General features: G+C 37.3%; 1 protein-coding gene across 2 annotated transcripts in view; it reads left to right on the plus strand.

The window, feature by feature from the left end:
• The first annotated feature begins 169 nt into the window (after nucleotides 1-169).
• The window catches only part of arid4b (AT-rich interaction domain 4B), a 57,294-nt gene continuing 44,404 nt past the window's right edge, over nucleotides 170-13,059 (plus strand). Inside the window, exons 1-2 of one of the 2 annotated variants that reach the window (XM_033979124.2) lie at nucleotides 170-370; nucleotides 2,422-2,464. In XM_033979124.2, the coding sequence (XP_033835015.1) occupies nucleotides 2,459-2,464 (6 nt within the window). In that variant the 5' untranslated portion in view covers nucleotides 170-370; nucleotides 2,422-2,458. The remainder of the gene's footprint in view (nucleotides 371-2,421; nucleotides 2,465-13,059) is intronic. The other variant, XM_033979123.2, reaches the window with a different exon arrangement.

Below are 13,059 nucleotides of genomic sequence, written 5' to 3' on the forward strand. Positions count from 1 at the left end.
TTTCGTAAACTGTCCAATAACGCGCCTCGGTTCGCCTTCCCACAGATATTTTTCACCATGGCAGCAAATCATATCATGTTATGGCATTTTGTTTCCTGTTTTATCCAATAGGGAAGCAAAACACGGGTAGAGGCGGGTTTATTGTACCCGTCAATCATATGCATGAGGCGGGGAAAGGATCACACAGAGCTGGGCTGGAGAACTCAACAAGAGAGCTCTGCGAAAACGACTTTTACCCATCCGCATCCAACATCAACGAGGGGCAACCAAACGACGCTAAAACCTGTCTGATTCCTTACATAAATGTTCCTATGGATTACTACTACTCTTTTATCGAAGTATAGGAGTATATTTCACACTGACAGCATAGGTAAGTCCGATTTCCTTTGCAAAACCCGTCGCTATTTTGTTCATTTTCACTCGTTCGCTTGCCAACCTTGACGTCGCTAACTTGTTAACTGATTGAGGTGTGTTTTTGGGGGGGTTTCAGGAATGAATGAGACACGAAAAGGACACGAAAATGCAAAGTTTACGCACAGTGTTCCGTTGGATCGGTTACAACGGTTACAAACAGTATCGTGAAGGTGCTGGATACTTTAACGCCTGGACAGTGGGTTGTAGAGCTGAGGAATCTTTGCAAAAGCTGCCGTCGACCAGCGTATGTCACAGTGCATTGATACTTGACCAAAAGTGATATTTCGGAACGATTTGGACTGCATTCGCTTGGATTACCTAACAGATGCCACGGAAAGCGACTAAACGGTGTAGTTAACAGGTAAACTGCGTTGTCAGGCTTTCTATTGTGCCCTCCGTCGCTATCTGGGTTGACCAGTGTGGGTTGGTCATGATGGGTCGCCCTTTGGTTCACTCTCCGCTTCTGTAGTGCATTGAAGCAGCTTTGGGGCGATGTTATTGAAGTATTTGAAGCCTTTTCGAAGCGAGACTCGTATTTCCCAATGTAGTGCATGCGTGACTCGTGTGTTTTTGTCCATTTCCGTGACTTGGTGCACGGTGCTTGTCACAGTAAATAGACACAAATGAGCCCTAAAGCTGTTTAAAAGCGCTTGTGGCTTTATTTAACCGAGTTGGCAGGTGTTATGCGCTTAGGTTCGGGGTCGTGTGGCTGATATTATTGTTGCTGGTGGTCAGTCATTCACTCTGAAAATTGTCTGGGGCGGGTGATCGGATCGGATCTGTCCAACCGAGGGCTCACTCCGACCTTGTCTTTTGTTTGAACAATCAAATCTTGTACTAATGCGGTGTAGACGTGTTACGAGTGTTTAGTGTAGCTTGTTTGACCTTGTTGTGAAGCGATCCGTCGACGTGTTTCTTTGTCAAAGCAGCGGCTGCACAGGCACTCCGTGAACAGTCAGCGAAATGCCAGAGCCCCGTCCATAAAGAGGGAACATTTTGTATTGAAAGAAAGTGACTTTTAATGAGCTTGCACCGCTCGGTCCTACTTTGTTAGCACGACACGCTCCCCCCATGACATTTTAATAAGTGTTGTCGTGCGGTAGCTGTCCATAAGCACTGTTGTTATCGCTTATTTTTGCTGTCGAGTGCACTCCGCAGAGAGCAGCGCGACTAGGCGAGACAAGGGACACGAGCGAAGCGAAAAAGAGCTCCCTGCACACCCCCCAATGCACGTCCTCCAGTCCAGATCTATGCCTCTGGTCCGGGCAGGTGAATTATCAACATTGTTTAAGCTGTTTGAAGCCTTTGTCGCGCACAGTTCTTGTTTTAGCTCGCTGTCAGATACAGAAATGGCGTCATCCTCTGCTGTAGTTGCTGCTACTCGCTTGCCTCGCATTCACACTACACTACAGGACTAGTAGACACTGTCCTCCCCGTGTCCTAAACTGTCTTAAAACCCCGTGCTTTTGTCTGGCATTGACCGATCCTGCGCCGTGCAATGGGTCAGCGGCTACTTCTCACGTTTGCTCGTCCTTCTCTAAAGTCTGCTGGCTGATCGAGTGACTGGCTACACTACAGTACATTGGGCATTACATAAACGGCTTTAGGGCTCCGCGATGGAGGGTGCCACGCTTTACTTTGCAACACAGATATTTATGGGGAATCTACCACGAGATCTAACGCAATCGACTCATAGTGGGTGCACTTATCTGAGCAGAACCCCCTGTCATAAGCTCTACGATAGTTTATAGCCCCATAAATCTATCACAAAACCATTCAAAAGACTATCATGTGCACGCAATGTGGTTATGTTAATCAGATCAGCTTGGGGAGATGTTAAAAGCGATGTAAAGTGTGCAAATGCCGCCCCAGTCTTTGAGAGCTTTGAGCACTGTAGCAGAAAAAGTGATGTCATCTTATTATAACCTGTCTCTTGTTGTGGCAGACTCAACTTGACGCTATCGGTAAGCCTTACAACTTCACCTTTCCTTTCTTTCTTTCCCGCAGATTCAAGGCACTGGACACCTAGAGGACTTATAGAGAGATGAAGGTATGTTTCTGAAAGTGTTATTACATTATCAGGCTATCATTCTTCTTTTGTGATCATAATGATTTAGTATTTGTTCAAACCCAGTGAACAAGTGGTTTGGAGACTGGCCAAAGTAATACATTCGTTTTGATAAGCATGATATTGGTCTTCTAGTGGCTTCAGCTGTATTTGCAAATGCCGTTTGACAAGTCTAATTTTTTATTTAATGCTTTGTTATTAGATTACATGCCAAGATGGGTGATAATATATTGTGCATAGGTGTTCTCACAATCAATCCCTGCTGTATAATTCTTTGTTACACTGTGAAAATATGTGCATATATATGTGCGAAATGTACACTAATCTGTAGCAATATTGTATTTCCATTGGGGAGTGTTAGATAGATATTTGCCAGTATGTTCTGCAGTTGTGTTGTGCCTCTAGGCTGTTGCATCCTGTCCTGCCTGTCATTTGTTGCTATGAGAGCCATGTGGAGTCCATGGACTGGAAGCTGGTTTCACTTTTAAACAATACTGTGCTGTTCTGTTATATCTAGATATCATTACATTAGTTAGAATTACAGGAAATCGATAAAACAGGTGGAAAATGAGAGCACTTTGAGATCGGAGAGAGTTGGACAAATTAGAGGCTGCTCTTGTAATGATTTGTTGTTTTGCGGCTAATGGTGCTACGCTTATTGTGGTTAATTAAACTATACCACTGCTCGTTATAGACAGCTAAAGAGTCGACTAAAGTATCCAATTAAACAATGTAAAATAGAGGCGAACACACACGGTTAATATTCACAACAGACTTAACTACTGTTGCTCAGAGCCTAGCTACGCATTTCTCACATTACATGCAAGAGAGAGACAGAATAAAGAGATGCATTCATGTCAGTGTTTTTTTCTGAATGCAAGTTTTAATTTAATTTTTGTTTTGCTTTAATTAATAATTTATTACATTAGATTTCAGATTTCAGAGTTGAGTCTGGAGTTATAAGGGTGGTACAAAGAGGAAACACATGACTAAATGACAGGGTAAACCAAAGAAAGCTGAATAAAACTGATTATTTAAAATAGTCATAAATTAATCTTTTCCAACATTGTGCAAAAATGCTTTTAAGTTTATGTGAAACTCTTATAATTGGCTTTTAATAACTAGTTGACAAAACATGAATCTACTGGGTCAATAACATGTTACACTATCTTTGTAAAATTAAAACCAGTGTCTGAAAAGTTGTACCACTTTAAAACACCATTTATAATTGGACTGTGGCAAACTGCATGTGAACTGACTTATCATTCCTTGAGCTGCAGCTGTTTTTTCATCAATGGTGTATAGTTGTGTTTCTGAATGAATACATTACGCAGCCTTGAACCGTGACTCTTCTGTTCACCAGTGTTCAGTAAGGATGGTACAATAAACAATTGCAAATCATGATAGAAAAGTAAGATGATAACTTCTAACTTCTTGTTGTTTTGACTAATAACAAAGTACAATTCCATAATAGTTGATAATAAATAGTAAAATGTAATCATTGTGTGATAGTAAAACATAAAACCTATCCACAAGAAATTCATAATACATTTTTATTTTTATTTATTTTTTACTTAATTGCATTATGTGTATAATAATTTGAATGTATTTCCTTAGCATTATTAAACCGCCTGGAAATTATGTTATTGGTAATCTCAATTATTTCAGCCATGTTAACCGTGACACAAAATTTCAATTTCCAGTTCAATATTTATTCAATAGCCTGCTGCCAAGTGTTCAGATGAGCCTCATTGTTGACTTGACTTTCTCTGGCTGCAGAAGATCAGGCTTGCATAATAAAACTGATTGTTTGAGTGCACATCACAATGGAGTTTAGGCAGTAGTGGTTAAAAACACATGAGCTGCTTCTGCACCTTGGGCTAAGTTAGCTCTTCTGCTAGTGTCTGCTTGAATAAAACCTAATATGTAAAGTGTATTAAAGTGGAGCTGGATCATTGCACTGAGTCTATATTATTAGATGCTTATTATGCTGCATTTGCCCTATTTTCATATCTGCTGACAGAGGGAGTGTCTTTTTTAAATGTACTGTAGTCTATTTACTTTGTCTGTGGCGACTGGCAGCAGCAGTGGGGTTGTTTGGGGAAGCATCTGCTCAATCTGTCGACAACTCATTCATGATTTTAAGCACTTAATGTTACTTTAGCTTATGTTTGACAACTGTCTATGTGTTTTTACTTTGTTAGATTTCCCCCAGTGTTTTTTTTTTTCAAGGGATAAATAGATTATTATTGTGTAGTTGTATAGCTGAATTGTGGTTTTAATTAGTAGCACACTTATTAACACCTGAGCCAATTGAGGATGAAGCCTGCTGAACACAAACTAATTTGCACGCTGCACTTGACCCCATATTTTGGACACGGCACTGCACCTTTTACCTCATAGATTGGAAAGCAGTTATTCAAACAGTATAACTAATGGCATCACTAGCATTTATTCTGTAACAATATATAGATTTAAAGATACGTGTGTTGATATTGATGTATTGTATTGTATTGTTGCCACAGCGGTTGTTTCACCAGTCAAATATTGTGCTGCTCTACTCTGTGAATTACTAGTGTGCCACAAAATGCTTGTTTTATTTTTTCCTGATGAGTGAGTGGAGATTTGACTAATCAAAGAGAACACACCCAGAAAAAAAATTCTTATTTTAATGAACTAAAGCCGCATATTATGAACATTTGTGTTTATATTATAAGCAAAAGGAGGTTGTAATGCTTGGTCTATATTGTTTTAGAGAGGGCCCATTGGCAGTCACACAAACACATTTGTCATGGACTTAAATGGCATTAGTCAGTCATTGACATAAATGAGTCATTAATATGGCACAAGAGGAGCAGCTTGTCTCCAGTGTGCAGCCAAAGTTGAATTATTGTATTAACACTATATTATCTCTGGCGGCTCTTTCAGAACAGACCTAAGTGGTCACATAAATGGATGCTAATTATACTCATTATTGAATTGTCCCAGATTTGCATGAGAACAAGTGCATTTAAAACTTATTACATTCAAGTTTACTGTTGTAGTTTGAAGGCAGCTTGGAGCAGTGGTGCCTAGATCGAGGTGGGACAAAGAGGTGATTCACAGAGGGATTATGGGACGTGTGAGCTGCTGCAATGGAGCTTAAGTCTTTCCTGTATACCCCTTTGTGTTTTCTCTTGTTCTGATCATAAGCTTGCTCTGTATGCAAAAAAACTCAGTCCATTAAGTTGAAACCTTGCAGTGGTTAAAGAATACATATTGTGATTATTGTGATAATGTTAGTATAAAAATAAATTTTATAAAATATATAATATTAAGAATGCACGGATTCAGCTTTTTCAGTTCTGATAAGTATATGTTGATATTTGATGTTAACCAATGTAGAGCCTGAAAACAGCATTTATTTCCATAAAACAAAAATAAAATAAGACTGAATTGATCCAAATGTATTATGTAGCTGCTATTTATTTATTAAGTAGCTACAGAACAAGTTTGTATGAATACAAATTAAAAAATTATGAGCCTTTCTGTGCTGACTATGAAATAAAGTAAATAGTCTTATTAGCAGGTTTTCATTATTTTGTGTCTTTTTATTGTTAAAGTGCCTATATGACATTTTTGAAAGCAACAGGTATGACCCAGTGTTTGAATTTTTTTTAATAATCACTTAAGTGCAGAGCAGTGAGCGGGGATAAGGGGTAGGTGAAAATGACAATTTTCAGAGCACTCAAACACTGTATGCAGTACAAATGGATTACTCAAACATGCACAAATTAGTCAAAATACAACTCGGAGTAACCTCATGGTGAGGTACCACTGTTATAACAAAAGTTCATGAAAGTTTAAATTACATACTGTAAGCCCTTTTTATCTAAACATTCAAGGCATTTATGGGCTTAATTGTCAAGTCACAAGTCTAGTAAAAAAAGATAGTTCCCAATAGGAAAAGTAGAAATTCAACATCTTAGTTTTGTATCTTTGCTTGGATCTTCTCTGATCCAAGATGTGCAGTATTGGAATAAAAAAAAAAAAACAACACTATTATGTCTTAAGCTGTGTTGAATCTGCAAGAATTGTGGCAGAGAGGAAAGGTGTACAGGGGGTAAGATACAAGATTTGCAGTTCGCATCTGGACTATAAAGTCTGAACAAGTGTGGAAATAGCAATTATAGTATCCAATAAAACAAAACGGGCATACGGTAGTTCATAGTCGGTGCAAGACAATAATCTGCACGATCTCTCTGCTGTCATAAAGAGTAATAGGCCAATAGTAGTACGTTGAGAACAATGACATGGTTTGTGTTTTGTCAGTATGGCTTTATCTGATAACCCACTCTGTACTCCTATGTGTAAAAACAAATAAAAACACAACATTCCTAATGGTCTTTATGGGCTGTGCAATGTCAGATTCTGTGGTCAAACATTTAAACATACTACCCCATCCTGTCCATAAGATAAAATTGAAATCATGGTTTAGTCAGAATTTTTTTTTTAATACAATTTTGATTCATTATTTGCTACACCCTATTTCCATACCTGCAATTGATAGTCTGGTTGTTGGAGGTCAAAACCAGGAAAGTCATCTTCTGCATTACTCACTGTCATCAAAGTGTATTTCACTTCTGGCCGTTTGCTCCGTGCACCACCTTCTCAGTAAGTTGTAGAGTAAATGCTAAACTCAATCGGAGTCTCAGAAATGCACTATAAGCAGTGGTAGCAGCTTATTTTGAGCATGCAATCTCCACAGCCAGCTATTAAATTTTTCATGACTGTAGTCTTTATTGAGCAGAAACTGATCTCATTCGACGGTTGCCAGCGCCATTCCAGTGTTTTCTTTTGCTAATGTTCAAAGGACACACTGTAACTTTACCTGCTTTGTTTGGCTAACTGTTCTAGCCAGATTCAGACACTTTATAGGGCAGTCTCCATAAATATTGCTTGTTGTTGAGTCACCTACAACCTACTGTAAAAACTTCATCGAAAATGAACAGTAAATTGATGTCACCTTTTTAAAATCCCCTTTGGATTGGTTGGGTCTATAATGGAAGCCACAGTAATACAGCAAAGGCATTGGCCGTGTAAACACGGCTAGTGTTCACCTCTAGTGTGTGTGATTTATATTTATCTTTTATTTTTTTATTGCTAAAATACCTTGGAAAAAGTGCTTACTGGGAACTTGCTTCTCCACAGATCTGCTGTGTAACTTTGGCTAGCGGCACTACCTGCTTGTCTACATGGAGGAAGTTTGATTCCATAGTGTGAAACATTTTAGACAAAGGAAGAACATCTCTTTGGAGACAAGCAGGTGGCTGAGCCTTCTACAAAAAAAAAATCCATAGTGCATAGTTTTGAAATAGATTTAGCCTGCTTTCGATGGCTTTACCGTATGTGCATGTAATAAGTAATTGGGCTTCTTCTTTTCTTCACGGCCTGCAGGTGTGTTCTGCTGCCTTCACTTTTATATTGGGTCAATCAAGCACGCGCTCATGGAGAGTTTTCCACATCAACACTGCTAAAAGAAACACTAAACTTAACCTCCAGTCTTTTTATTACTACTCCTCCTATAGTTGTACAAGTGCAGTCCCACTGAAGGTCAGGTGTAGTTCTGATGTAGTTTGTCCTTACAACGTTTTCCATTTTTGGCCTCTCCCCATTTTGGTTTAGAGTAGACTAGGGCTGCAGGTTATATTTTTATATTTATAAGTGATTCATTTTTAATCATTGGACTAGTCAACCAATTATTTCTATTGTACATTGAGAATTTCCAAATACATTATCACATTAAAAATGTAACTTTGAGTTTATTATTAAAACATTTGAATCACTGCTCTAAAGAAAGCTGTGTAGATTTTCTGTTCCTCATGCACCTCATTTACGCTTGTGATAAACACCAGTGACCATATGCGGTCACTGTCTCTGTATGTACTTTTGTCTTTTAGTTTGTTGAGCGTTGGCGAGAGGATGTTTCACCATGAGATAAAGCAGGAATTCCGCCTCTGTGCTCTTAGTCATCACAAATCGACACAAACATCGAGTGAGAGAAAAAAAACAACATTGTCAGTCATTGAGTTTGAGCAGAAATGAAAACAAAAGCTGCAGGCTAAAGTGTTTTCTAATCCTGAGTGTAGAGTTTTCACTATCACTGACAAATCTTCAGCATTTTTTGGTTTGTTTTGGCACGTGAGCATGACAAAAAAGTGAATCTGTAACGTTATCACTACTGTCTTTAAAATGTGTAGAAGTTGGAAGATTGGCCAATATTTTGTCAATGGTACAATAGAAACAAGAGTGTTTTTAAACATCCAGATACTGATTGGACAGATATTTGATAAATTGTCACAGTACTAACATTTAAAACTTGATTTAGATACTAAGGAATAGAATCTATATCAGTATCAATTTTCAATACCACAGTGAAACCACAAAACACTTTTTTACACAATAGAATGTAATTTTGTAAGATAGGTTATAATTATCTAGTTTAGCAGATTGCAGGAACAGGATGCTATCAGTGCTAGGAACAAATCTTCAGCATCTTTTGGTTTGTTTTGGCACATGAGCATGAGATAGTGTATCTGGCTTCTGTTGTGTGTTATCGCTCCTGTCTTTAAAAGTAGTGGAAGTTTGCCAGTAGCGGCAGCTGAGTATTTAATAGATGAAGAGCACATTCATTCAAGTGAGTGAGTCATGAGCATAAACGTAATGGACCAAGGGACGCCAAACATCTGAAGTTGTAATGAGTGCTAATAGTAAGTCTATGCAACTAGCAACGTCCACAATTTTAATTCAATTGGGGGGAGCCTGACTTTGTAGAATGGGTTTATTTACACATCCAATAAATGTCTGAGTAACCACACTTCAGAGAGGCAAGCCTATTTAAAATAGGAAACTTAAATGTTAGTTCTTCAAACCCAACCAAACAATACAAATACACTGGTGAAATATTTAACAATATAGAGAGCTTATTAAAGCTTGTGCTACTGCTGTTCAGTACTAACAACATTCAGTACATATTTCCAACCAGTCTGGCTCTTCATACATTTTAATGCAGATTTTGATACGATTGTCAGATTTTATTTGAATAAAAATCCTTATTAATATCATGATTGACCGAGTGGTGGCATTTTATCATGGTTGGTATCAATAATTTAATAAACTGAGTAACCTATGAATAGAACAATATACTGTTGTTTTTTTCTAGAAAAATTTTGTATTCATGGCAATCCTGTCTTCTCTTCTACTCCTTACTTACCATATGCATTTTTAGCATACTTATTATTCATTGCGATGAGTTTATACACATTTTTCACAACTCTCAGATGCCAGAGTGGAGTTTTGCTGTCAGAGTAATGCTAACAACTAGCATGATAGCCCATGCACTTCCTCATTTTGGACAATATAACCCTTTATAATTGGATGCAGACAGTACACAGCTGACTGATTTTGGCCCCAAGCTGCATATAAAGTATATCTGTACTGGGGCATATTGCTCAAATACATGAAAAAAAAATTGGCCTGTAAAAACACTATTCTTTAATATAATGATGTTAACTATGTTAAATGAAATGAGTGTTCTAATCTGTGAAATGCAATACAATAACACTTTATTTGTCACTAAGGAGGGCAGTTCAAAAGATGGTGCTACTGACACTGAAATGTCTCCTCTTCATTGGCATCTCCAGATGTTTGTGGAAAGTGGTGATGATGGTCCTGTAGTAGTCCTCGTTGCCATCACCTACTTGCCTTTATCGAGACCGTCAAGTTAAATGTCAAACTGTGAAAAACTTTAGGCAAAGTCATTACATCCTAACCAGACAAGTTACATAATGTACCTTTACTTCTGTTAATTCACCTTTTTACACTTTTATTCATTTTTTTTTGTTTTTAATAGTAGATAACATCATACATTTTTTATTGTATTTAAAAAAAACAACAACAAAAAACAGAGGTTGTGCATAACATGTTATGCTTTACTAAGCTTTTAGCCAGGATCCTTCATGATTAAATTACCCAAAGTTGTATTTCAGTTGATTCATTTTTCACCTGTCCCTTATACCCACTTCTCTGTACTGAAATTGATTTAAAAATAAATAAATAAAAAAAACAGACTCTGGGTCGGTCCATAACATGCGGCTCCAAAAATGGTGTGTAGCTGTTTTTAAACAATAAAAACAAGTAAATAAAACTCTGTAGCCTGCATGCCTTCAGCTGTTGTGAACAACACAAATTTTGTGGTTTACATTGAACAAAAATGAAAATGATTCATATTGTATATTAATAAAAAACAAATATCTGCACCAAGGTTAAGTGCGTAGTTGCCTTAAATCATGAATCAAACTAAAGCATTCAGTAGTCTTACTTGGTTTCACATTAGTGGGTCTTGAAGGCACATTGTCCAGTGCAAATAGAGACATCATTCCTTTCTTGAGTTTTCCAACTGACAATAAAAATAAGCATATTTAGAGAGGCAAAATCAAATGTTATATTTGAATGTGAAGTTGTAATGTTACCATAAGTGAATGTTAACGCTGCTGGAGTTAATATGTGCACACGGAGCGAGCAGAATCCTTCTTCTAATCACATTACTTTTCAGTAAATCACAATTAATTTTTTTTCCCTCCAAAATCATGCAGCTCTAATAGTTACAAAGGTCAAACTTAAACATTTAAGCATTGGCACATTATTATAATAGTCCTGTAGTTTTGTTGTGCTCTCCGGTGAAGCTGCTACAGAGTCCGCTCTACAGAGTAAGCCTGGCCGTGTCTGTGGCAGCCTGCTCTGAGGACTAATGAGGTGTTTATCTGAAGAGGTGGGCTCCGGACCCCCATCTGTCACACTGTCCCACTTTTCCTCTCAGCGAAGACGCAATTTTGCCCATAACATGAATTTTGTAACCAATTTGCTGTTATTTTTCCTGCTCACTTTATTTGATGTTTGATTCGATCCATTTTTGGTATTCTGTGAGTCATCATTCTTCCAGTCTCCAAGGCCGTTTGCATGATCATTTGGCAGATAGCTTTAGTAACACCTGTTTAGTATTAGCACTCTCTTTGCAAATCATTGGCTTAACAGTGCGACCTCAGTTAGTAACTGAAATGAATTGGCAGGCTGTTGTTTTTTTTCTCTTTTTGAGATCTGACCTGAAATTGCATTAGATAAGCTGCACAATTACGCAACAGGTAGCAAATGAGATGTGTTTGAATAGAGCTGGAAGATTAAAATGCACATTATATGATAGCTATGTTTACAGTGCTTGTCTGTCCATTTGGGATTATCCTTGTAGAAACGGCAGACTGAAGAGAGATTTTTGTTAATGGAGGTCAGTGATGGGTCAATATTTTGTCAATGGCGCAGTAGAACCAGAAGTGCATTTAAACAGCTAATAGGATAAATATTTGCTATTGTAGTGCTGCATCATGGTTAAATGAAATTAAAACAGTTAGCATCAATATAGAGTTTAAAATGCTAGCATTGTGACAAGGAATAGGCTATAACAATTCCAATACCACAAAAATGTATATAAAAAAAATTGAACTGACTTTTTTCAACACAAAATAATGGTAGTTTCATTTATCTAAAACCAATTGAGAAAGCTGCAATTTTGCCCAAATGACGTGATTTATCAGTATCTAGCTTTAATGGTGTTTTTTCAAGTAGCATCTGATTTTTCCATGTTTTGACCCCTATTTAACATTGCAACTTAGGACCAATGCCTTGCAAGAGGGTATATGTTACACTTTGCACAGTACTGTAGACTTTGCTGTGAACGAAAAGTTCTTGTTTAAATCAGTCAGTGTTAATATTTACACAAAACTCCTATAGATGGCTTTATGGAAAAGAAAAATATGAAGCGGTTATACTTTGATTAATACTCTGCTACTATACTATTAATTACATTCTGCGTTGTACGAGTGCATTAATGAAGCAGATAATTAAAGTCCTTGAACATTGCTTCAAATGAAAAGTGTATTTAAATATTCTAGTGAAATATGTAACTTTTTATTACAAAGTGTTTAAATTGCTTTAAGTTAACCTACCTGTCAATCACAGAAGCCTTATTGAAATTTGTCCCAATGAGTTGTGTCATTTAGAGGTGTGGCCCACTTTAGCTCCTATTCATGGCAGTTCAGACACATGTCTATTAGATTAGGGTTTCACAAAGTCTGAAGGAGCTAACGGGGTTAATTCTGCTCTGTGTAATAGTAACCAAAGAGATACTTTGTCTATATTGAATGCCATTGCAAACTTGTAGATTACTTCAAGTTTGCTTTTCTTATTTAGTCTATTCAAACAGTGGAACAAACTGTGTGTCTAGGCTGAGTTCCCACAAGACAAAATGTACACACTAGTAATCGAAATTCTCTGGGAATATATTGTATGCTTTGAAATTCTGTTCATTGTTAATATTGATATTGTGATTGCATTATATCATGAAAAATTAGTATTATGGGTATTCTTAGCTGTCTTCATACACTGGGGGACATTCATTGATTTCTATAATTCTTAGAAACTTTAGTCGATGAAATTCCACATTCGTCCAGGAGTGATCTATGGTAGAAAACGTTTTTGAAATCAAG

Source organism: Periophthalmus magnuspinnatus, chromosome 15, assembly GCF_009829125.3.
Source record: "Periophthalmus magnuspinnatus isolate fPerMag1 chromosome 15, fPerMag1.2.pri, whole genome shotgun sequence".
Classification (NCBI taxonomy): Eukaryota; Metazoa; Chordata; class Actinopteri; order Gobiiformes; family Gobiidae; genus Periophthalmus; species Periophthalmus magnuspinnatus.